The following is a 23029-nucleotide window of genomic DNA, read 5'->3' as shown; positions in this document are numbered from 1 at the left end:
AAGGTTTGTGTGAAAGTACTTAGCGCATGTGCGATGCGTACCATGCGCATGCGCATTTTTGCCCTAATCGCTCAATTGCGAAAATCGGCAACAAGCAAACAACTCGGAATGACCACCATAGTACACAGACCATCATACAAAAACTTCCTCCTCTAGTAAATCCTTGGAGAATACTCTGCAAGCTGTAGGAGCACCACTGATTTACTGCCCTTTCTGTTAGACATTGTGTATCAATGCCACAACAGAGCGACTTAGGGGCTAATTCAGGTTGGATCGCAAATCGCGATCCAACCAGAATTTTTACGATGGCTCTGCCGGCCGCGGAATAGGCAATAGCCTCTGCCTGTCAATCAGGCAGAGGCGGTCGTGGCGCGGGGGTGGAAATGCTCCATTTTCAGAGAGGAGACGGAGCATTGTGAGCGCGATCCAAACGGTGGGCGGAGGCGGACGAATGGAAGCATGTTGGAGGTGTGGTTATGGCGGCCGCGTGGCATCCCATGCAGCCTCCGCGACAGGTAAAATGTCGCTGGGACTCCTGCGACCGCAGCTAAGCTGTGCCGGCAGGAGTCTTCTTTAGTTTCTGCTGACAACCAGCAATATATATATATATATATATCACAATGCGGTCAGTAACCGAAGGATATATCAGAATACTCGTACAATATATTCAGTACTAGGGGGCTATTTCAGAACACACACAGCACAGCGATCAGGCCTGAACTGCTCATGCACTGGCGTCGCAGTGCGCCGGCTCATGCAAGACAGCTGGCGGCTGTCTATAGCTTGCGATCACCTCTGCCTGATTGACAGTCAGAGACGGGAGGGGGCGGGACTGTGGCATTAATCCGCTGTTTTACGGGGTGCGGTCCGTCCAACGCAAGCGTGGCCAGACCGTGCAGTGACACGGCGGATGTGTGACGTCACACGCAGCCGCTGCGACCCAGGCAGCGGCGAGTAGTTCCCGGCCAGCGCGAAGGAGCTGCGCTGGCTGGGAGCTGCGCTCGCTGGGAGCTACTCCTGAAGTACAAAAGCATCGGCGCTATGCGATGCTTTTGTACTTCTGCGATGGGGCAGGGACTAACACACGGGGCGGGCTAGCCCTGTGCTGGGTGGGCGTCCCCCCCCGTCCCCCCCCATCCCCCCCCTCCCCCCCCCCGCATGTCAGTGTGCCTGATCGTAGCTGTGATATATTTAGGGGGATACAGGTCAAGCGCCACCTCCCCTATGCTGGACTTCCTCCCTGGGTACTAAGATTCTTATTAAATGGGGTGTTAGCACTCCCGATGGACTAGTGGGGTCCCTGCTCGGTGACAGTGTCCACGCCAACGCCGCGACCCATCTCCCTAGGTCACGGCCGGAACGCGATTTATTGGCGGGTCCTGCCTGGGGCACCCTTTTACCTCCTCTCCGTAGCAGCAGCCACGCGAACCAGGAGAACAGTCTGCGACTGTGTGGCTAAGCCGGGACTTCTCCATCGCAAGTACCCGGGAACAGGCCAGCGGGAGTATGCGACGCCGCTTGGGAGGTGATGGAGCTGCAGCGCTGAAGTGTCACCCTGTCATACAGCACTGTCAGCCCTTGAAGAAATCGTCTTTCAGAAAAGCTTTTCAGGGCTGCCCCCCTGTTAAGTGACCTGCTGCTGCTGGCACCAACTCGAAACTGAGCTCTCAGTGCCTGGAGGTGGGGTTTATAGAGCTGGCCCCAATGCATCCTGGGACAGCCTAAAGCTTTAGCCTGTTGGTGCCCCTGAATCAAGATCCACTCTACACCCCGATGTTTCCCTGTGGAACACAATGTACCCTGCTGCAGAAATCGTCAGTTAAGTAGTTAAGTTGTTGTTCCAGTACAAGAAAACTTTATAAATTAGTTGTTTCTCAATTAGGTGGCGATATAAACAGTACCCAGGCTTCATTAAGCTATTCGTTTATATGTAATAAACACCATTGGTCTAAATGTAATATACACGATCCATACCTCCCAACATGACCCATTCCAGGAGGGATAAAATGCTCTCTACCTGCACGTCCCTCTTAATTTATGATTGCCATCACCTGTGTTGTAATACTGTAACTTTCTTATTAATGAAATAGTCCAACAGGTGACGCCAATCATACATTAAGAGGGAAGTCCAGGTAGAAAGCATTTTGCCCTTCCTGGAATGGGTCATGTTGGGAGGTATGCACAATCTACTACACACTCCCCCCCCCCCTTCCACCGGGGTCTTAAGTGCTCCGCCCCCCCCCCCCCCACCCACACGCAGTGTTTGATCCGTCCCTCTCTGTAAGGTAGCATTTGGTTGGTTACTTGGGCTCACTGTACACCTGAGAGTCTTCTACTTACAGAGCCGAAACATTTTTCTCTGTGAAGATTCGAAGACAAAATTCGGCTTGTTCGTTGGGGTTGTAGGTTGTTGGAACAATCAGGTATTTCCCGGCAGGAAGCAGGAACCGGTTTGACACCTCGCGGGTGTCGGTGTAAATATCTATGCGGGCAAAATATTCATTTTTCTGGAAGAATTCCTTCCCCATCGGGACCTCGGAGGCAGTCTGCACAGACATGTAATACACAGTTTAGTTGTACAGTTTCATAAACATCTCTTCATTGTTCTGCATCTACTGTATTCTGTATTATTTTGTATTTACTGTATTATTTACTGCGCCATTTTAAGGAGAAGCTCAGTTTTGGGCTCCTCCTTCCATAATACGGTGCACAACCCATATCTAAATGGTGGGGTTCCTTCGCCTGGCTCCCCCATTTCTAAGTGCTGAGGGAACCTCTAAAGGAACTGGTCAGCTGTAGGGTATGACCAAATGTGCAGGTTACCCAGGGTGCTGTGTAGTGTTGGGCCCATCAATGCCCTTCTGCCCCATCTCACCAATGTATTAGCCCCAGCACTGTAATTATTGCCAACGATGAAATCCAATTATCTTCACATAACGATGCACTAGGATAACACAGGTAGCCCCAACAGTTTACTCTAGTGGGGACAACTTTCCACATAATGCCCACACTGTACACCAATCTGAAAACGGGTCTCCCAGGCTTACAATTGTTGTTAGGGAAGGAAAACGGACCTGGCCTATATTTAAGGCTATACTTGCACATAAAATACATAATGAATAATGAGTACAATCTCAAATGCGCATGCGCCCTATTCGCCTTGCCAAGTGTGCACGTTTGGCGCAGATGTAGCCACGAAGAGAGTGGCTACATAGAGAAATTCCTGGATCTTCCGGAGTGTAGGAGACAGCAGGAACCTCATACCTCAATGGGGACCTGCAAGAAAGGTGAATGAAGGGACTTTAAATATTGTAAACATTATTCCTATAGATCAGCCTCAAAATAAACATTCCATTTCATATACAGTGTGTGTTGGGGGTACATCCAGAAACCCTCTATGCATTTTGGAGTAATGAACCTCTCCATTATTAATTTAATACCAATCTATATTTATGATGGTAATTTGGGGACATTGCGCTAAATGACTTTTTGTAATTTATTAGGGGCCTATTCTTCAGTATGGATTTTCCCTAACTTCATATTGCAAATTTAAGACAGTATGGGGCTGATTCTGAGTCACACACAGTATGAGGATGTAGTTGCCAACAGCAACGGGTGTCAGGACCCTACCCCCCTGTGTTATACCAACATTGTGCCCATTGCCCCAGCGGCACTAGCGGGACTGAGGGAGCCGGAAACTAGGTGAGACACCCCCCGGCAAGCAGAGGGGGACTCCAGGTACGGGTGTGGAGCGGGGGTTGCTGAACACATATGGCGCAGGTGGGGGTAGGGAAGGGGGGGCTGGAGTGACACATGAAGGTTTGCAGTGACAATATGAGGGGCTGCTACAGTGGCATGGGGGAACTGAAGTGTATTATACTAATCTGGCTTTTTCAATGTATTTTATGTGGATCTAGCTTTTTCAATGTATTTTATACCAGGGGCGTGGCCTAGTGGGCAGGAGGCCATGCCTCATTTTTGCACACCCACCGACATACCCAAAGATTTTTCTTGCCTCTTTATCGCTGACCGGTTGGCCACCCCTGTGCTAGTGAGTGTACTGTTAACTGTGTTCTCAGAATGCAGACATCCCGGAATCAGAAACCAGGCAGTATGTTACAGAGCTGCAATCACTCAGTAAAACCTCTGGAGTTGGTGATGGAATAAACAGCACAGCAGTGAACTCACATGTCTCTGTGTCCTTATGACTGGATTTACAAACATATGAACAAAACAGCGGGCACCTGACAAATCAGTCTTAAACAATCTGACACTAACCTTATATATATAGAAACCAATCATAAATGAACCCTGTCCTTGTGGTAGCTTCCTCCTGCGCCCTTTCTGCATAAGGCACACAATAACCGCATAGCTAGGTGCTTCTGTGTTTCCTTTGTGGTCACCATCGACGTCCTCCAGGGTTATACGGAACTGCGGGTTGGTCCAGAATGTTGCTATTTGTGAAAGATGAGTATTAATAGGAGAGGAGGAAATGTTGTATGTAAGAGACAATTATGAGAGTGATTAATGGTATAGTTACAATTAGCCAGTTTTGCTGATATATGTATAAATAAAATGTGTATTATAAATAATATCGGGGGATTAGTTGGCGACTGTACCTGCCCATTCTGCACTTGTCAGTCATCTAAGTTCCCAAGAAATAATGCACCTTCTTATGCCAGCTTCCTGCATTGAGGTCTCTTGGTCTCACAGCCCAGTTAGGGTAGGGCCACACATAGCGGCCAAGCGGCTCCCGTTCAGCGGGACCCGCCTGGCCGGAAGGAGGCTGCACATGGGCGACTATGCAGGCACTCACACATGTGTGGCAGTCCCGCCGCCACCGCCGGATCCAACCTCAGCATGCTGCGGTTGAGCCGAATGACAGGACGGTGGGATTTCAATGTGAGCACATACATTTCAATGTATGTGTTCACACAGTGCAGCCGGATCCTCTTCTGCAGAATCCCATTCAGCTGGACCTACTTGGCCGCTATGTGTAGCCTCAGCCTTAGTCCCAAGTATTGTCTCAGGCTGGTTATGCAAGTTGCAGTTTGAGTGGTCTGGAATTGTCTGATGAGACTGGACTGCAATGGAAACTGGCTGCACCTATCAGCATAATTACTTTGAGGTCGGCAGTTGACCTTACACGAGTGCAGCAAAGGTTATTGGCAAACTGGATTGCCCATCTGGCTGGATCAATTCAAATCTTATTGTATAGAATTTGGTTGGCCTTACAATGGCCGGTCAGTGTGGTTATAATGACCAAACAGACCAAGCCGTCTTTCTGGTGCTGGAATAGTTTATACCGGATGCTGCTGATATCGCTATAATAATATAATTTACTACACAGTGAAGTAAATGATTGTATTTTTGATGCAGTCTCCTAGGATTGATCTCCCGACCATAGATGATTAAGGACATTTGGGGATAGATTTACTAAACCTTCTAAAAATGAAAGATGGTAATATTGCCCATAGCAACCAATCAAATTCCAGCTATCGTTTCTCTATTGCATCCTAGAAATGATAGAATCGGAGTGGGGCAACGCCTTCACGTGTCTGTCTTATAAGCTTTAACAAATCTACCCCCTGTCACAGGAGGAAAGTGACGAATCAAGGTGGAAAACCTTTCATGGGTTTAATGCTAGAACAGGTCTTTCTTACCATTGACCGGGCATCCTCCTGCATTGCTGCCGGCCGTCCAGCTCCCCTTAAAATCTGTTAAAAACCACCGGTGAGTCTCATCACGGCGCATGGTGTCCAGGTTGAGGTTACAGATATCCACTTGGTTAAACTCAACTAGGAAAGTAGAAAACGGCATCCTGCCAAGAGCAGGGAGGAAAGTTACGGAGCAATCGGTGGATGACCTGAAGGTGCTGTTTGTCTTGTTAGATATATTAATTATTCATATCATTGTTACTGAGGTGGACGCAGTATACACAGCAGTTTTATTTTTGGATGCAGCAGCTGTGTAAATATCAGGGTCAGACTGAGGCACAACGGAGGAATGTAGTGGTAGGGGCCCATGCATAGTGGTGTGGTCAGCCTCCAGAGGAGGTGTGGCCAGGGTTGTAGCGAGGGTGACTCCGGTGGAGCAAGCTCCAGGCACCAGAAAAGTTAGAGGGTGCGCCGCAGAGCAGGAGGAGCAGTGGAGGCACACACTGACTCAGACTCTGAGACTTGGAAGGAACCAGAACAGGCACAGGTGACAGCAGGAGGCACTGACAGCCTGCACATGCTGGAGCACTGCCCGTCCTCTGTATATGGCTGACTATCTGCTTGTGGCTGTGCAGCAGGGTTACTTCTGTCCTGCAGCACCACTCTCTGCCCCCGCTGCTGCAGCACCACTCTCTGTCTAGCCCAACTGCTGCAGCACCTCTCTCTGTCTAGTCCAGCTGCTGTGGCACTCTCTCTTTGTCTAGCCCAGCTGCTGCAGCACCATTCTCTGTCTAGCCCAGCTGCTGTAGCACCACTCTCTGTCTAGCCCAGCTGCTGCAGCACCACTCTCTGTCTAGCCCAGCTGCTGCAGCACCACTGTCTAGCACAACTGCTGCAGCACCACTCTCTATCTAGCCCAGCTGCTGCAGCACCACTCTCTGTCTAGCACAACTGCTGCAGCACCTCTCTCTGTCTAGCCCAGCTGCTGCAGCACTCTCTCTTTGTCTAGCCCAGCTGCTGCAGCACCACTCTCTGTCTAGCCCAGCTGCTGCAGCACCACTCTCTGTCTAGCCCAGCTGCTGCAGCACTCTCTCTTTGTCTAGCCCAGCTGCTGCAGCACCACTCTCTGTCTAGCCCAGCTGCTGCAGCACAACTCTGTCTAGCCCAGCTGCTGCAGCACCACTCTCTGCCCCAGTTGCTGCATAATCTCCCTCTGCCCCAGCTTTTGTAACATCTCTCTTTTTCCTGGAAACTGCAGCACATATCTCTACTTCAGCTGATGCAGCACCTCTTTCTGCTCAAGCTGCTGCAACACCTCTTTCTACATTGATGCTACACCACCTCTCTTTGCCCCTCAAGCTGCTGCGGAGCAGCTATTTCTGCCCCTCAGGAAATTCTGGGACATTATTTTCATTGAGAAATTGGAGGGATTATCAAGTCTGTGGGAGGTCCCATGTGGGGAATTATTTTCATTAAGGGATTGGGGGATTGTGAGGTTAGGTCAGTCAGGGCATACATAGTGTTATAGTGTTTTTCATTTATTTGAATTAAGAAAGAAAATAGTAAACAGCTACTTCCATAGTGCCTCTACTGTGGTGTAACGTGTATGAGGGGCTCTACCATGGCATAACATGTATAAGGGGCATTACCATGGTGTAATGTGTATAAGGAGCTCTACTGTGTGTCATAGAACTGGCGCTAGATGTTTGTGCACTCTGGGATACGAGTGATGTGAAGTCCCTGTACACGTGCATCAAACACGATCAGGGGTGCACAACTACAAGGACATTTTTATCGACAATGACAGATATCCCATCGGACAAAATAAATTTTATAATGGATGGAATAGAATTTATCCTCCATCACAATTATTTTCGGTACAAAGGCAATTTCTACAACCAAATTAAAGGCACAGCGATGGGCACATCATTCGCACCGTGTTACGCAAACCTCTTTGTTGCTAATTGAGAAGAAGAGAAGATATGGAACAACAACCCATACAGGAAGAACATAAAACAGTGGTACAGATACATTGACGATCTCCTGTTCATCTGGGAAGGGACAGAATCAAAACTACAAGAATTTCTGGAGTATATCAATAGGAATGAGTATGGATTAGAGTTTACTTCAACGTCAAGTAAAGATCGAATAGTATATCTAGATTTGGAGATATATATTTCAAACAATACCGTCCAAACCTGTACTCACACAAAAAAAGTTAGTGGAAACACTGTACTGGACATAAAAAGCAATCATCATCGCCCAAGGTTATGAAACATCCCTGAAGGGCAGCTCAGAAGAGTGCGTAGAAACTGTTCAAGCGTAACAACATTTCGAACACAAGCAGAATGAAGCAAAAATTTAAAGAAAAAGGCTACAGTGAAGACAATCTACAAGAAAAGATCGAGAAACTAGAAGTTGATAGAGAGACGATGATTCACTGTAAACAGAAAGAAACAAAAACAGAATATCAGCTACCTTTCATAATACAATATAGCAGTGACCACCACCTAGTAGAAAGAATGTTTAATAAACATTGGCACATCTTAAATCTCGATGAACAACTAAATAAAATTCTCCCCAAGAAACCTAGAATAATATACAAAAAGGTAAAACATTTGAAACAAGACCTTACAACTGAACAACAAAAAGGATGGGAACGAAACCAATAACTAGCTTTAAATCTAATCAAACGGAAAAAAAATATGAGCTGAGGAGCCAAATTAGTTGTAATTCAGAGGGAGTCATTTATCTGATTGAATGTAGAGATGAGCGGGTTCGGTTTCTCTGAATCCGAACCCGCCAGAACTTCATGTTTTTTTTCACGGGTCCGAGCGACTCGGATCTTCCCGCCTTGCTCGGTTAACCCGAGCGCGCCCGAACGTCATCATGACGCTGTCGGATTCTCGCGAGGCTCGGATTCTATCGCGAGACTCGGATTCTATATAAGGAGCCGCGCGTCGCCGCCATTTTCACACGTGCATTGAGATTGATAGGGAGAGGACGTGGCTGGCGTCCTCTCCGTTTAGACACTTGATTTACTAATTTTGGGGAGCATTAGGAGTACTCAGTAGTGTACAGTGCAGAGTTTTGCTGATAGTGACCAGTGACCACCACTTTTATTTATAATCCGTTCTCTGCCTGAAAAAAGCGATACACAGCACACAGTGACTCAGTCACATACCATATCTGTGTGCACTGCTCAGGCTCAGGCCAGTGTGCTGCATCATCTATTATCTATATATAATATTATATATCTGTCTGACTGCTCAGCTCACACAGCTTATAATTGTGGGGGAGACTGGGGAGCACTACTGCAGTGCCAGTTATAGGTTATAGCAGGAGCCAGGAGTACATAATATATTATATAGTGAGTGACCACCAGACACACAGTGCAGTTTATTTAATATATCCGTTCTCTGCCTGAAAAAAGCGATACACACAGTGACTCAGTCAGTCACATACCATATCTGTGTGCACTGCTCAGGCTCAGGCCAGTGTGCTGCATCATCTATATATATTATATATCTGTCTGACTGCTCAGCTCACACAGCTTATAATTGTGGGGGAGACTGGGGAGCACTACTGCAGTGCCAGTTATAGGTTATAGCAGGAGCCAGGAGTACATAATATTATATTAAAATTAAACAGTGCACACTTTTGCTGCAGGAGTGCCACTGCCAGTGTGACTAGTGACCAGTGACCTGACCACCAGTATATAATATTAGTAGTATACTATCTCTTTATCAACCAGTCTATATTAGCAGCAGACACAGTACAGTGCGGTAGTTCACGGCTGTGGCTACCTCTGTGTCGGCACTCGGCAGCCCGTCCATAATTGTATATACCACCTAACCGTGGTTTTTTTTTCTTTCTTTATACATACATACTAGTTACGAGTATACTATCTCTTTATCAACCAGTCTATATATTAGCAGCAGACACAGTACAGTGCGGTAGTTCACGGCTGTGGCTACCTCTGTGTCGGCACTCGGCAGCCCGTCCATAATTGTATATACCACCTAACCGTGGTTTTTTTTTCTTTCTTTATACATACATACTAGTTACGAGTATACTATCTCTTTATCAACCAGTCTATATATTAGCAGCAGACACAGTACAGTGCGGTAGTTCACGGCTGTGGCTACCTCTGTGTCGGCACTCGGCAGCCCGTCCATAATTGTATATACCACCTAACCGTGGTTTTTTTTTCTTTCTTTATACATACATACTAGTTACGAGTATACTATCTCTTTATCAACCAGTCTATATTAGCAGCAGACACAGTACAGTGCGGTAGTTCACGGCTGTGGCTACCTCTGTGTCGGCACTCGGCAGCCCGTCCATAATTGTATATACCACCTAACCGTGTTTTTTTTTTTCTTTCTTTATACATACATACTAGTTACGAGTATACTATCTCTTTATCAACCAGTCTATATATTAGCAGCAGACACAGTACAGTGCGGTAGTTCACGGCTGTGGCTACCTCTGTGTCGGCACTCGGCAGCCCGTCCATAATTGTATATACCACCTAACCGTGGTTTTTTTTTCTTTCTTTATACATACATACTAGTTACGAGTATACTATCTCTTTATCAACCAGTCTATATATTAGCAGCAGACACAGTACAGTGCGGTAGTTCACGGCTGTGGCTACCTCTGTGTCGGCACTCGGCAGCCCGTCCATAATTGTATACTAGTATCCAATCCATCCATCTCCATTGTTTACCTGAGGTGCCTTTTAGTTGTGCCTATTAAAATATGGAGAACAAAAATGTTGAGGTTCCAAAATTAGGGAAAGATCAAGATCCACTTCCACCTCGTGCTGAAGCTGCTGCCACTAGTCATGGCCGAGACGATGAAATGCCAGCAACGTCGTCTGCCAAGGCCGATGCCCAATGGCATAGTACAGAGCATGTCAAAACCAAAACACCAAATATCAGTAAAAAAAGGACTCCAAAACCTAAAAAAAAATTGTCGGAGGAGAAGCGTAAACTTGCCAATATGCCATTTACCACACGGAGTGGCAAGGAACGGCTGAGGCCCTGGCCTATGTTCATGGCTAGTGGTTCAGCTTCACATGAGGATGGAAGCACTCAGCCTCTCGCTAGAAAACTGAAAAGACTCAAGCTGGCAAAAGGCAAAGCACCGCAAAGAACTGTGCGTTCTTTGAAATCCCAAATCCACAAGGAGAGTCCAATTGTGTCGGTTGCGATGCCTGACCTTCCCAACACTGGACGTGAAGAGCATGCGCCTTCCACCATTTGCACGCCCCCTGCAAGTGCTGGAAGGAGCACCCGCAGTCCTGTTCCTGATAGTCAGATTGAAGATGTCAGTGTTGAAGTACACCAGGATGAGGAGGATATGGGTGTTGCTGGCGCTGGGGAGGAAATTGACCAGGAGGATTCTGATGGTGAGGTGGTTTGTTTAAGTCAGGCACCCGGGGAGACACCTGTTGTCCGTGGGAGGAATATGGCCGTTGACATGCCAGGTGAAAATACCAAAAAAATCAGCTCTTCGGTGTGGAGGTATTTCACCAGAAATGCGGACAACAGGTGTCAAGCCGTGTGTTCCCTTTGTCAAGCTGTAATAAGTAGGGGTAAGGACGTTAACCACCTCGGAACATCCTCCCTTATACGTCACCTGCAGCGCATTCATAATAAGTCAGTGACAAGTTCAAAAACTTTGGGTGACAGCGGAAGCAGTCCACTGACCAGTAAATCCCTTCCTCTTGTAACCAAGCTCACGCAAACCACCCCACCAACTCCCTCAGTGTCAATTTCCTCCTTCCCCAGGAATGCCAATAGTCCTGCAGGCCATGTCACTGGCAATTCTGACGAGTCCTCTCCTGCCTGGGATTCCTCCGATGCATCCTTGCGTGTAACGCCTACTGCTGCTGGCGCTGCTGTTGTTGCCGCTGGGAGTCGATGGTCATCCCAGAGGGGAAGTCGTAAGCCCACTTGTACTACTTCCAGTAAGCAATTGACTGTTCAACAGTCCTTTGCGAGGAAGATGAAATATCACAGCAGTCATCCTACTGCAAAGCGGATAACTGAGGCCTTGGCATCCTGGGTGGTGAGAAATGTGGTTCCGGTATCCATCATTACTGCAGAGCCAACTAGAGACTTGTTGGAGGTACTGTGTCCCCGGTACCAAATACCATCTAGGTTCCATTTCTCTAGGCAGGCGATACCAAAAATGTACACAGACCTCAGAAAAAGAGTCACCAGTGTCCTAAAAAATGCAGCTGTACCCAATGTCCACTTAACCACGGACATGTGGACAAGTGGAGCAGGGCAGGGTCAGGACTATATGACTGTGACAGCCCACTGGGTAGATGTATGGACTCCCGCCGCAAGAACAGCAGCGGCGGCACCAGTAGCAGCATCTCGCAAACGCCAACTCTTTCCTAGGCAGGCTACGCTTTGTATCACCGCTTTCCAGAATACGCACACAGCTGAAAACCTCTTACGGCAACTGAGGAAGATCATCGCGGAATGGCTTACCCCAATTGGACTCTCCTGTGGATTTGTGGCATCGGACAACGCCAGCAATATTGTGTGTGCATTAAATCTGGGCCAATTCCAGCACGTCCCATGTTTTGCACATACCTTGAATTTGGTGGTGCAGAATTTTTTAAAAAACGACAGGGGCGTGCAAGAGATGCTGTCGGTGGCCAGAAGAATTGCGGGACACTTTCGGCGTACAGGCACCACGTACAGAAAACTGGAGCACCACCAAAAACTACTGAACCTGCCCTGCCATCATCTGAAGCAAGAAGTGGTAACGAGGTGGAATTCAACCCTCTATATGCTTCAGAGGTTGGAGGAGCAGCAAAAGGCCATTCAAGCCTATACAATTGAGCACGATATAGTAGGTGGAATGCACCTGTCTCAAGTGCAGTGGAGAATGATTTCAACGTTGTGCAAGGTTCTGATGCCCTTTGAACTTGCCACACGTGAAGTCAGTTCAGACACTGCCAGCCTGAGACAGGTCATTCCCCTCATCAGGCTTTTGCAGAAGAAGCTGGAGGCATTGAAGAAGGAGCTAAAAGGGAGCGATTCCGCTAGGCATGTGGGACTTGTGGATGCAGCCCTTAATTCGCTTAACAAGGATTCACGGGTGGTCAATCTGTTGAAATCAGAGCACTACATTTTGGCCACCGTGCTCGATCCTAGATTTAAAGCCTACCTTGGATCTCTCTTTCCGGCAGACACAGGTCTGCTGGGGTTGAAAGACCTGCTGGTGACAAAATTGTCAAGTCAAGCGGAACGCGACCTGTCAACATCTCCTCCTTCACATTCTCCCACAACTGGGGGTGCGAGGAAAAGGCTCAGAATTCCGAGCCCACCGCTGGCGGTGATGCAGGGCAGTCTGGAGCGACTGCTGATGCTGACATCTGGTCCGGACTGAAGGACCTGACAACGATTACGGACATGTCGTCTACTGTCACTGCATATGATTCTCTCAACATTGATAGAATGGTGGAGGATTATATGAGTGACCGCATCCAAGTAGGCACGTCACACAGTCCGTACTTATACTGGCAGGAAAAAGAGGCAATTTGGAGGCCCTTGCACAAACTGGCTTTATTCTACCTAAGTTGCCCTCCCACAAGTGTGTACTCCGAAAGAGTGTTTAGTGCCGCCGCTCACCTTGTCAGCAATCGGCGTACGAGGTTACATCCAGAAAATGTGGAGAAGATGATGTTCATTAAAATGAATTATAATCAATTCCTCCGCGGAGACATTGACCAGCAGCAATTGCCTCCACAAAGTACACAGGGAGCTGAGATGGTGGATTCCAGTGGGGACGAATTGATAATCTGTGAGGAGGGGGATGTACACGGTGATATATCGGAGGGTGAAGATGAGGTGGACATCTTGCCTCTGTAGAGCCAGTTTGTGCAAGGAGAGATTAATTGCTTCTTTTTGGGGGGGGGGTCCAAACCAACCCGTCATATCAGTCACAGTCGTGTGGCAGACCCTGTCACTGAAATGATGGGTTGGTTAAAGTGTGCATGTCCTGTTTTGTTTATACAACATAAGGGTGGGTGGGAGGGCCCAAGGACAATTCCATCTTGCACCTCTTTTTTCTTTTCTTTTTCTTTGCATCATGTGCTGATTGGGGAGGGTTTTTTTGGAAGGGACATCCTGCGTGACACTGCAGTGCCACTCCTCCTAGATGGGCCCGGTGTTTGTGTCGGCCACTAGGGTCGCTAATCTTACTCACACAGTCAGCTACCTCATTGCGCCTCTTTTTTTCTTTGCGTCATGTGCTGTTTGGGGAGGGTTTTTTGGAAGGGACATCCTGCGTGACACTGCAGTGCCACTCCTAGATGGGCCCGGTGTTTGTGTCGGCCACTAGGGTCGCTAATCTTACTCACACAGCTACCTCATTGCGCCTCTTTTTTTCTTTGCGTCATGTGCTGTTTGGGGAGGGTTTTTTGGAAGGGACATCCTGCGTGACACTGCAGTGCCACTCCTAGATGGGCCCGGTGTTTGTGTCGGCCACTAGGGTCGCTAATCTTACTCACACAGCTACCTCATTGCGCCTCTTTTTTTCTTTGCGTCATGTGCTGTTTGGGGAGGGTTTTTTGGAAGGGCCATCCTGCGTGACACTGCAGTGCCACTCCTAGATGGGCCCGGTGTTTGTGTCGGCCACTAGGGTCGCTAATCTTACTCACACAGCTACCTCATTGCGCCTCTTTTTTTCTTTGCGTCATGTGCTGTTTGGGGAGGGTTTTTTGGAAGGGACATCCTGCGTGACACTGCAGTGCCACTCCTAGATGGGCCCGGTGTTTGTGTCGGCCACTAGGGTCGCTTATCTTACTCACACAGCGACCTCGGTGCAAATTTTAGGACTAAAAATAATATTGTGAGGTGTGAGGTATTCAGAATAGACTGAAAATGAGTGTAAATTATGGTTTTTGAGGTTAATAATACTTTGGGATCAAAATGACCCCCAAATTCTATGATTTAAGCTGTTTTTTAGTGTTTTTTGAAAAAAACACCCGAATCCAAAACACACCCGAATCCGACAAAAAAAATTCGGTGAGGTTTTGCCAAAACGCGTTCGAACCCAAAACACGGCCGCGGAACCGAACCCAAAACCAAAACACAAAACCCGAAAAATTTCAGGCGCTCATCTCTAATTGAATGCCCATGTGGTTACCAATATGTGGGCCAAACAAAAAGGAAATTATGCACACGTATTTCTGAACATATTTATAACATTAAGAAAGGGTTACAAACACATAGTGTATCCCAACACTATTTGGAACATCATAATAAGGACGCCTCTAAACTATTTTTTATGGGGATTGAAAAAATACGGAAAAATTGGAGAGGGGGTAACATCTCTGTGGAATTAATAAAAAATTAGACAAAATGGATCTACTACTTAAAAACATTACAACCTAACAGTTTAAACATAGACATAAACTTGAAAACGTTTTTGGAATAAATAAGATTCCCTCCGCATTAAATAAAAATAAAAATAGAATAATTCCTTTAGTTGATGATAGAAAAATAAAAAAATGGGTCTTTTTTTTATATATCTTATACTTATTACTCATCTTAAATTATCACTTTTACATCACATAATTTTATTTTATGTTTTTAAAAAAAATGAATACCAGTTTTTATCGAACACCATTTTAAAGGAAAAAGCATGTGGTTACTGCCAATTGTGGAAGTAATTTCCTGTTTGGAATGTAAAACTTCCGTTTTTAGAAATTGTCACTAATAATTTTTTTTTTAAAAGTTTTTGAATAGTTGCCTATAAATAGAGTCCCCCATGCTACCCAAGGTATCCATGATTAAGTGCCCAAGCACGAAACATGTTGGACCTCGTGACCGGAAGTGACACGCCGCCGCGACTGGAAGTACCACGCTGCCGCGATCGTGAGCATCCAAACGGAGGCAGAGACAAGAGAACTTTTGGAGACCAGCCAAGGGAGTGAAATTTGATCACACCAGCAAAGTATAGGTAGGGATAGCTTAGCCAACACTACCTGCTGTAAATAAACCCTCAGGCATAAAAAATTGGAATCCTTATGTCCTGCACCACAAATCAATTCCGGACACTAATATAAATCACTAAAAAGAGCTGTAAACATACTGGTATTTATTATTTTCATTTTAACTTTTTCATTTCCACAGCGCTCCAACCCATATATATTTGTATAATTTTAGTCCTATCCTTCTTAGTGTTTGGAGCAGCTTACAACCACAGGCGCAATTGGGATTTTTTGTAGTTTGCACTCGGGGATTCGTCCGATGGTTGGGAAGGGGAACTGAACAAAGAGGGTTGGATATAGGTCCTCCTCATGCAGATACTCTGTTGTAGGTGTGGGTAGTGTTCACCGAGGTAGGTGATTGAGGTCTCGGAAATAATCTGGTGGTATGGAACCACACCGGGTATTGTTATGTAGCTAGCCAATGACCCAGGCTGATACCGGATATGACTGGTTGCTTGACAACAATCCGCGCTAATACCGGCTATGCAACAATGATCCGGGCTGGTGCCGGAGATTTATATATATATATATATATATATATATACTGTATATATATCGGGTTCGCAACAATGATCTGGGCTAGTATCGAATATAACGGGTTTGCAGCAATGATCCGGGCTGGTACCGGATATAACAGGTTTGTAGCAACGATCCAGGCTGGTACCGGATATAATGGGCTTGCAGCGATGATCCGGGTTGGTACCAGATATAATGGGCTTGCAGCAATGATCCGAGCTGGTATTGGATATATAGCGAGGAATTGGACTGGTGTTGGTATCACTAAAACTAGGCAGTAAACCGGATTAATTCTGGTTTTAGTTCACACTGCAGGGATCTAGAAGGAATCCAAGGCAGACGACTCCAAGAATCACAGCAGGAGCCTAAGTTGAAGCTATGAGTAGCATCAATACTCAGGCGCCGGGGCTTTGCCCGGCGTTTCCTTCTGAATCTCCTGCTTTGTTCCTATTGGCCACTGGGGTCACATGACAGACGGGACCCGCCATTGGCTTATTCCCGACATGTGACCGTCGGGAACAATGGCGGCGCCCCTGGACCGAGGACTGCAGGGACACTCTGTCATCTGCACGCTGAGTCCAGCAGCTTCTAGAGGCAGCGCGGCATCGGAGCACACAGCCGCCGCTCTCTGGTGCTGACACTGTGGCATAATATGTATAAGGAGTTCTACTGTGGTGTAACATGTATGAGGGACTCTACCATGGCATAACATGTAAAAGGGGCTTTACCATGGTGAGACGTGTATAAGGGATTCTACTGTGCGTAATGTGTATAAGCAGCCCTACCATGTGGCGTAACATGCATAAGCAGCTCTTCTGTGGTGTAATGTGCATAAGCGGCTCTACTGTGGCGTAACATGTATAAGCAGCTCTTCTGTGGTGTAATGTGCATAAGCGGCTCTACTGTGGCGTAACATGTATAAGCAGCTCTTCTGTGGCGTAACGTGTATAAGCGGCTCTACTGTGCAGTGTAATGTAAATTGGTACTATTATATGTGGCCACGCCCCAATATTTTAGTTGCGTGCCATTTGTAGAGGGGTCCCTTTTGCTGCTCCGTCATCGGAGTTTGCATAATACATTGAATCAATCCTACTATCTCCACAAATCCAACTAACGAGAGCAGAGGGACAGGGGCACAGATGAGAGGGTAGGGGGGAAGGTATTGTTTAGCAGGGTCCGCACTTGTTGGAGGGACCTGGGTGAGCTGCTGAGGGATATATTTGAAGTATGGTGAGCCGCAGCCTGCTGAGGGGAATTCACATTGTCCCACTTTGCAGTGCAACTTGGCCCCTCCCCCAAGGACCTGATTGGCTGAGCACCTGGGATCATGTGACAGAGAGGCAGTGCGACTTATTATCCAATGGGGACCCCGGAAAGAGAGGAAGCGTTGGGGTCTCCACTGCAAAGGTACCCAGCCAGCTGTAGTATTTTGATCTATTTTTTGGAATAGTGGGCATGGCTATGCCTCCCCGTACCCCAGATACCCAGGCCCATCCCAACTCTTGACGGACCTGCTGAGAGATTCCCGTTCTGAGCGGCCAAATTATTTAGAAAAATAAAAAACTGACTTTATTAAGCAATAAGGTTGATGACTGAATTAACTTTGAGGAGTCAGCGGGGTTTATCAACAAATAGGGGCTGATTCTGAGTAGCGACTCAGTGTCTTTAAAAACTGTAATACCGCTTGAAACTTGCACCGGGCCCCTGATCCGTGCAGAGGCGCTGTACGGCCTCTAGTGATGACATACCAGCTACATAGACACAAACGCAGTCAAAAAGAATTGCTGTGCGTCTGACATCACCATAGCGGGCAGCTCCAAATAAGGCCCATATGTTATTATTTGCACTCTGTATTGAAAACATAATGAATAGCTACCAGTAGGGATGAGCGAGTTCGGTTCACCGGGAACCGAACCACCCAAACATTGTGATCCGAGGCGGAATCCGAGTGCGGCTCGGGACTTCCCGCATTACTTGGATCCTAAAGTGAGGCCGAATGTCATCTTCCCGCTGTCGGATACTCGCGGGTTTTGAATTCTATATACAGTAAGTCCCATGCTCCATCTTCACTCCGGCTGTGGAGAGTGTACTGGACGGACGTGTCTGTCTCCAGTACTGTGTTGTCTGTCATGGCGTGGCGTGGAGCGGGTACTCTGCTATATCTGAAAGGGGTGCTCTCTGTCTGCTGTATCTGAAAAAGAGGTGCTCTCTGCTGTATCTGAAAAAGGGTACTCTGTCTGCTGTATCTGAAAAAGGGGTGCTCTGTCTGCTGTATCTGAAAAAGGGGTGCTCTGTCTGCTGTATCTGAAAAAAGGGTACTCTGTCTGCTGCACCTGAAAGGGGTGCTCTGTCTGCTATATCAGTCCAGGGGTGCTCTGTCTGCTGTATCTGAAAGGGGTGCTCTCTCAGAATCAGAATCAGCTTTATTGGCCAGGTGTATTCACGTACACTAGGAATTCTTTGTGGTACAATGCATCGCCAAGCAGCAACATGGAGGAAAAAACGTAGCATACATTACAAACATTACACATATGAGTTCATACTGCACATATGCAACTGTACAGTAGACATATTATACATTTAAGACTAAAAACTAAGGCTGCTCTGTCAGCTGTATCTGAAAAAGGGGTGCTCTCTCTGTCTCATGTATCTGAAAAAGGGGTGCTCTCTCTGTCAGCTGTATCTGAAAGGGGTGCTCTCTCCGTCCGCTGTATCTGAAAAAGGGGTGCTCTCTCTGTCAGCTGTATCTGAAAGAGGTGCTCTCTCTCTCTCTCTCTCTCTCTCTCTCTCTCTCTCTCTCTGTTTGCTGTATCTGAAAGGGGTGCTCTCTCTGTCTGATGTATCTGAAAGGGGTGTTCTCTCTGTCTGATGTATCTGAAAGGGGTGCTCTCTCTGTCAGCTGCATCTGAAAAAGGGGTGCTCTCTCTGTCTGCTGTATCTGAAAAAGGGGTGCTCTCTCTGTCAGCTGTATCTGAAAGAGGTGCTCTCTCTCTCTCTCTCTCTCTCTCTCTCTCTCTCTCTGTTTGCTGTATCTGAAAGGGGTGCTCTCTCTGCCTGCTGTATCTGAAAAAGGGGTGCTCTCTCTGTCAGCTGCATCTGAAAAAGGGGTGCTCTCTCTGTCTGCTGTATCTGAAAAAGGGGTGCTCTCTCTGTCAGCTGTATCTGAAAGAGGTGCTCTCTCTCTCTCTCTCTCTCTCTCTCTGTTTGCTGTATCTGAAAGGGGTGCTCTCTCTGCCTGCTGTATCTGAAAAAGGGGTGCTCTCTCTGTCAGCTGCATCTGAAAAAGGGGTGCTCTCTCTGTCTGCTGTATCTGAAAAAGGGGTGCTCTCTCTGTCAGCTGCATCTGAAAAAGGGGTGCTCTCTCTGTCTGCTGTATCTGAAAAAGGGGTGCTCTCTTTGTCAGCTGTATCTGAAAGGGGTGCTCTCTCCGTCCGCTGTATCTGAAAAAGGGGTGCTCTCTCTGTCTGCTGTATATGAAAAAGGGGTGCTCTCTCTGTCAGCTGCATCTGACAGGGGTGCTCTCTCTGTCTGCTGTATCTGAAAGGGGTGCTCTCTCTGTCAGCTGTATCTTAAAAAGGGGTGCTCCCACTGTCAGCTGTATCTGAAAGAGGTGCTCTCTCTCTCTGTTTGCTGTATCTGAAAGGGGTGCTCTCTCTGCCTGCTGTATCTGAAAAAACGGGTGCTCTCTCTGTCAGCTGCATCTGAAAAAGGGGTGCTCTCTCTGTCTGCTGTATCTAAAAAAAGGGGTGCTCTCTCTGTCAGATGTATCTGAAAAAGGGGTGCTTTCTCTGTCAGCTGTATATAAAAAAAGGGGTGCTCTCTCTGTCAGCTGCATCTGAAAAAGGGGTGCTCTCTCTATCTGCTGTATCTAAAAAAGGGGTGCTCTCTCTGTCAGATGTATCTGAAAAAGGGGTGCTCTCTCTGTCAGCTGTATATAAAAAAGGGGTGCTCTCTCTGTCTGCTGTACCTGAAAGGGGTGCTCTCTCTGTCTGCTGTATCTGAAAAGGGGTGCTCTCTCTGTTTGCTATATCTGAAAAAATAGGATATTAATTACCTACCGGTAATTCCTTTTTTCGTAATCCGTAGAGGATACTGGGGTCCACAATAGTACCATGGGGTATAGACGGGTCCTCTAGGAACCATGGGCACTTTAAGAAATTGATAGTGTGGGCTGGCTCCCTTCTCTATGCCCCTCCTACCAGACTCAGTCTAGGAAACTGTGCCCGAGGAGACAACATACTTTGAGAGAAGGATATAAAAGGATAGTGGTGAGATTCTGAACCAGCACACACAAACTAGAGGAAAGCAACGCTAACCAGACTTTAAACCAGGAATAGCAACCGCTGAACCAACATTACTTAACCAAGTAACAGTGCAGGAAGAAACGAAGCACCGGGCGGGCGCCCAGTATCCTCTACGGACTACGAGAAAAGGTTTTATCAGTAAAATCCTATTTTCTCTTACGTCCTAGAGGATACTGGGGTCCACATTAGTACCATGGGGATGTACCAAAGCTCCCAAACCATGTGGGAGAGTGCTGAGGTTCCTGCAGAACTGATTGACCAAACTGAAGGTTCTCAGAGGTCAAATTATCGAACTTGTAAAACTTGGCAAAAGTGTTCGAAACTGACCAAGTAGCTGCTCGGCAGAGCTGTAAAGCCGAGACACCCCGGGCAGCCGCCCAGGAAGAACCCACCAACCTAGTAGAGTGGGCATGTACAGATTTTGGACACGGCAAACCTGCCGTGGAATAAGCATGCTGGATAGTAAGCCTGATCCAGCGTGCAATTGTCTGCTTTGAAGTAGGACACCCAATTTTATTGGGATCATAGAGAACAAACAGCGAGTCAGATTTTCTGTGGCGAGCTGTCCGCTTCACATAGATCTTCAAAGCCCTCACGACATCCAAGGACTTTGAAGTAGCAGAGGTGTCGGTAACCACCAGAACAACAATAGGTTGGTTGATATGAAACGCAGACACCACCTTTGGAAGAAATTGCTGATGAGTTCTGAGTTCAGCCCTATCTTCATGAAAATCAAATAGGGGCTTTTGTGAGACAATGCCCCCAGCTCCGGCCTCACAGAAGCCAAGGCCAACAGCGTGATGGCCTTCCACGTAAGAAACTTGACGTCAATGTCCTGTAAAGGCTCAAACCATTCCGATTGCAGGAACTGCAACACCACGTTGAGATCCCAAGGTGCCATAGGAGGCACAAAGGGCGGTTGGATGTGCAGAACCCCCTTCAAAAATGTCTGAACCTCAGGGAGAGAAGCCAATTGTTTCGGGAAGAAAATGGATAAGGCTGAAATCGAGACTTTTATGGAGGCCAAACATAAGCCCACATCCACACCTGACTGCAGGAAAAGAAGAAAACATTCCAGTTGAAATTCCACCACAGGAAATTTCCTGTTCTCACACCAAGAGACGTATTTTTTCCAAATACGGTGGTAATGTTTAGACGTTACCCCCTTTCTGCCTTAGATCAGGGTTGGGATAACCCTATGCGGGTTCCCTTTCCGAGCTAGAATTTGACGCTCAACCTAGTCGTGGTAAGTCTTGATAGAAGAACGGCCGCCATTGGAGAAGGTCCTCGCAAAGATGTAGAGTCCACTAGTCCTCTAGGAGCATCTCCAGTAGATCCACATACCAGGCCCTTCTTGGCCAGTCCGGAGCAATGAGAATTGCTTGAACCTTTTCCCTTTTTATTCTTTTGAGAATCCTTGGGATCAATGGGAGTGGTAGAAACACGTACACCAAATGGTAGACCCATGGAGTCACCAGAGGGTCCACCGCCACTGCTTGCGGGTCCCTCCACCTTGAACAATACCGCTTGAGCTTCTTGTTGATACGAGAGGCCATCATGTCAATTTGTGGCATTCCCCACCGACATGTCAAGCACCCGAACACCTCCGGGTGAAGGCCCCACTCTCCTGGGTGGAGGTCGTGTCTGCTGAGGAAGTCTGCTTCCCAGTGTTCTACTCCTGGAATGAAGATCGTGGACAACGCCACAGCGTGTCTTTCTGCCCAGAGGAGAATCCTTGTTACCTCTGACATTGCTGCTCTGCTCTTTGTTCCGTCCTGTCGGTTTATGTATGTTACTGCCGTCACATTGTCTGACTGAACCTGAATGGCTTGATCTTGAAGAAGATGCAATGCCTTTAGAAGGGCGTTGTGTATATGGCCCTTAGTTCCAGAATGTTGATCGGAAGAATGGTTTCCTGACTCAACCATTTTCCTTGGAACTGTTCCCCCTGGGTGACTGCTCCTCAACCTCTGAGGCTTGTGTCTGTGGTTAGCAGAATCCAATTTTGAAACCCGAACCTTCGGCCCTCGCTCAGGTGAGAAGTCTGAAGCCACCACAGAAGAGAAATCCTGGCTTTTGGTGACAGACGGATCCTCTGGTGCATGTGAAGATGCGATCCAGACCATTTGTCCAACAGATCCAGCTGGAAGGGCCTTGCGTGAAACCTTACGTACTGCAGCGCCTCGTAAGCGGCTACCATCTTTCCCAGAAGGCGAATGCATAGATGCACCGATGTCTGGGTTTGTCTTAGAACATCCCGCATCATTGACTGGATCACCAATGCTTTTTCCAATGGATAGAATACCTTTTGCGCCTCCGTATCCAATATCATCCCCAGGAACAGAAGCCTCCGTGTTGGTTCCATTTGAGATTTTGGTAGGTTTAAAATCCACCCGTGATACTGGAGTAGTCGGGTTGAGAGGGCAATGTTGACTAACAACCTCTCCCTGGATGGTGCTTTTAGCAGCAGATCATCCAGGTATGGTATTATGTTCACTCCCTGTTTGCGGAGGAGAAACATCATCTCT

General features: G+C 47.3%; 1 protein-coding gene across 1 annotated transcript in view; it reads right to left on the bottom strand.

Annotated features, from left to right (window-relative positions):
• The window catches only part of LOC134911032 (calpain-8-like), a 254013-nt gene that overhangs the window by 128536 nt on the left and 102448 nt on the right, over window positions 1–23029 (bottom strand). The window contains exons 9-11 of the mRNA XM_063919425.1: window positions 5664–5821; window positions 4279–4454; window positions 2341–2546 (exon numbers count right to left, since the gene is read on the bottom strand). Of these exons, the coding sequence (XP_063775495.1) occupies window positions 2341–2546; window positions 4279–4454; window positions 5664–5821 (540 nt within the window). The remainder of the gene's footprint in view (window positions 1–2340; window positions 2547–4278; window positions 4455–5663; window positions 5822–23029) is intronic.

Source organism: Pseudophryne corroboree, chromosome 4, assembly GCF_028390025.1.
Source record: "Pseudophryne corroboree isolate aPseCor3 chromosome 4, aPseCor3.hap2, whole genome shotgun sequence".
NCBI classification, from domain to species: Eukaryota; Metazoa; Chordata; class Amphibia; order Anura; family Myobatrachidae; genus Pseudophryne; species Pseudophryne corroboree.
The sequence above is the reverse complement of the archived record's forward strand: the minus strand, read 5'-3'. Positions and strand labels throughout refer to the sequence as shown.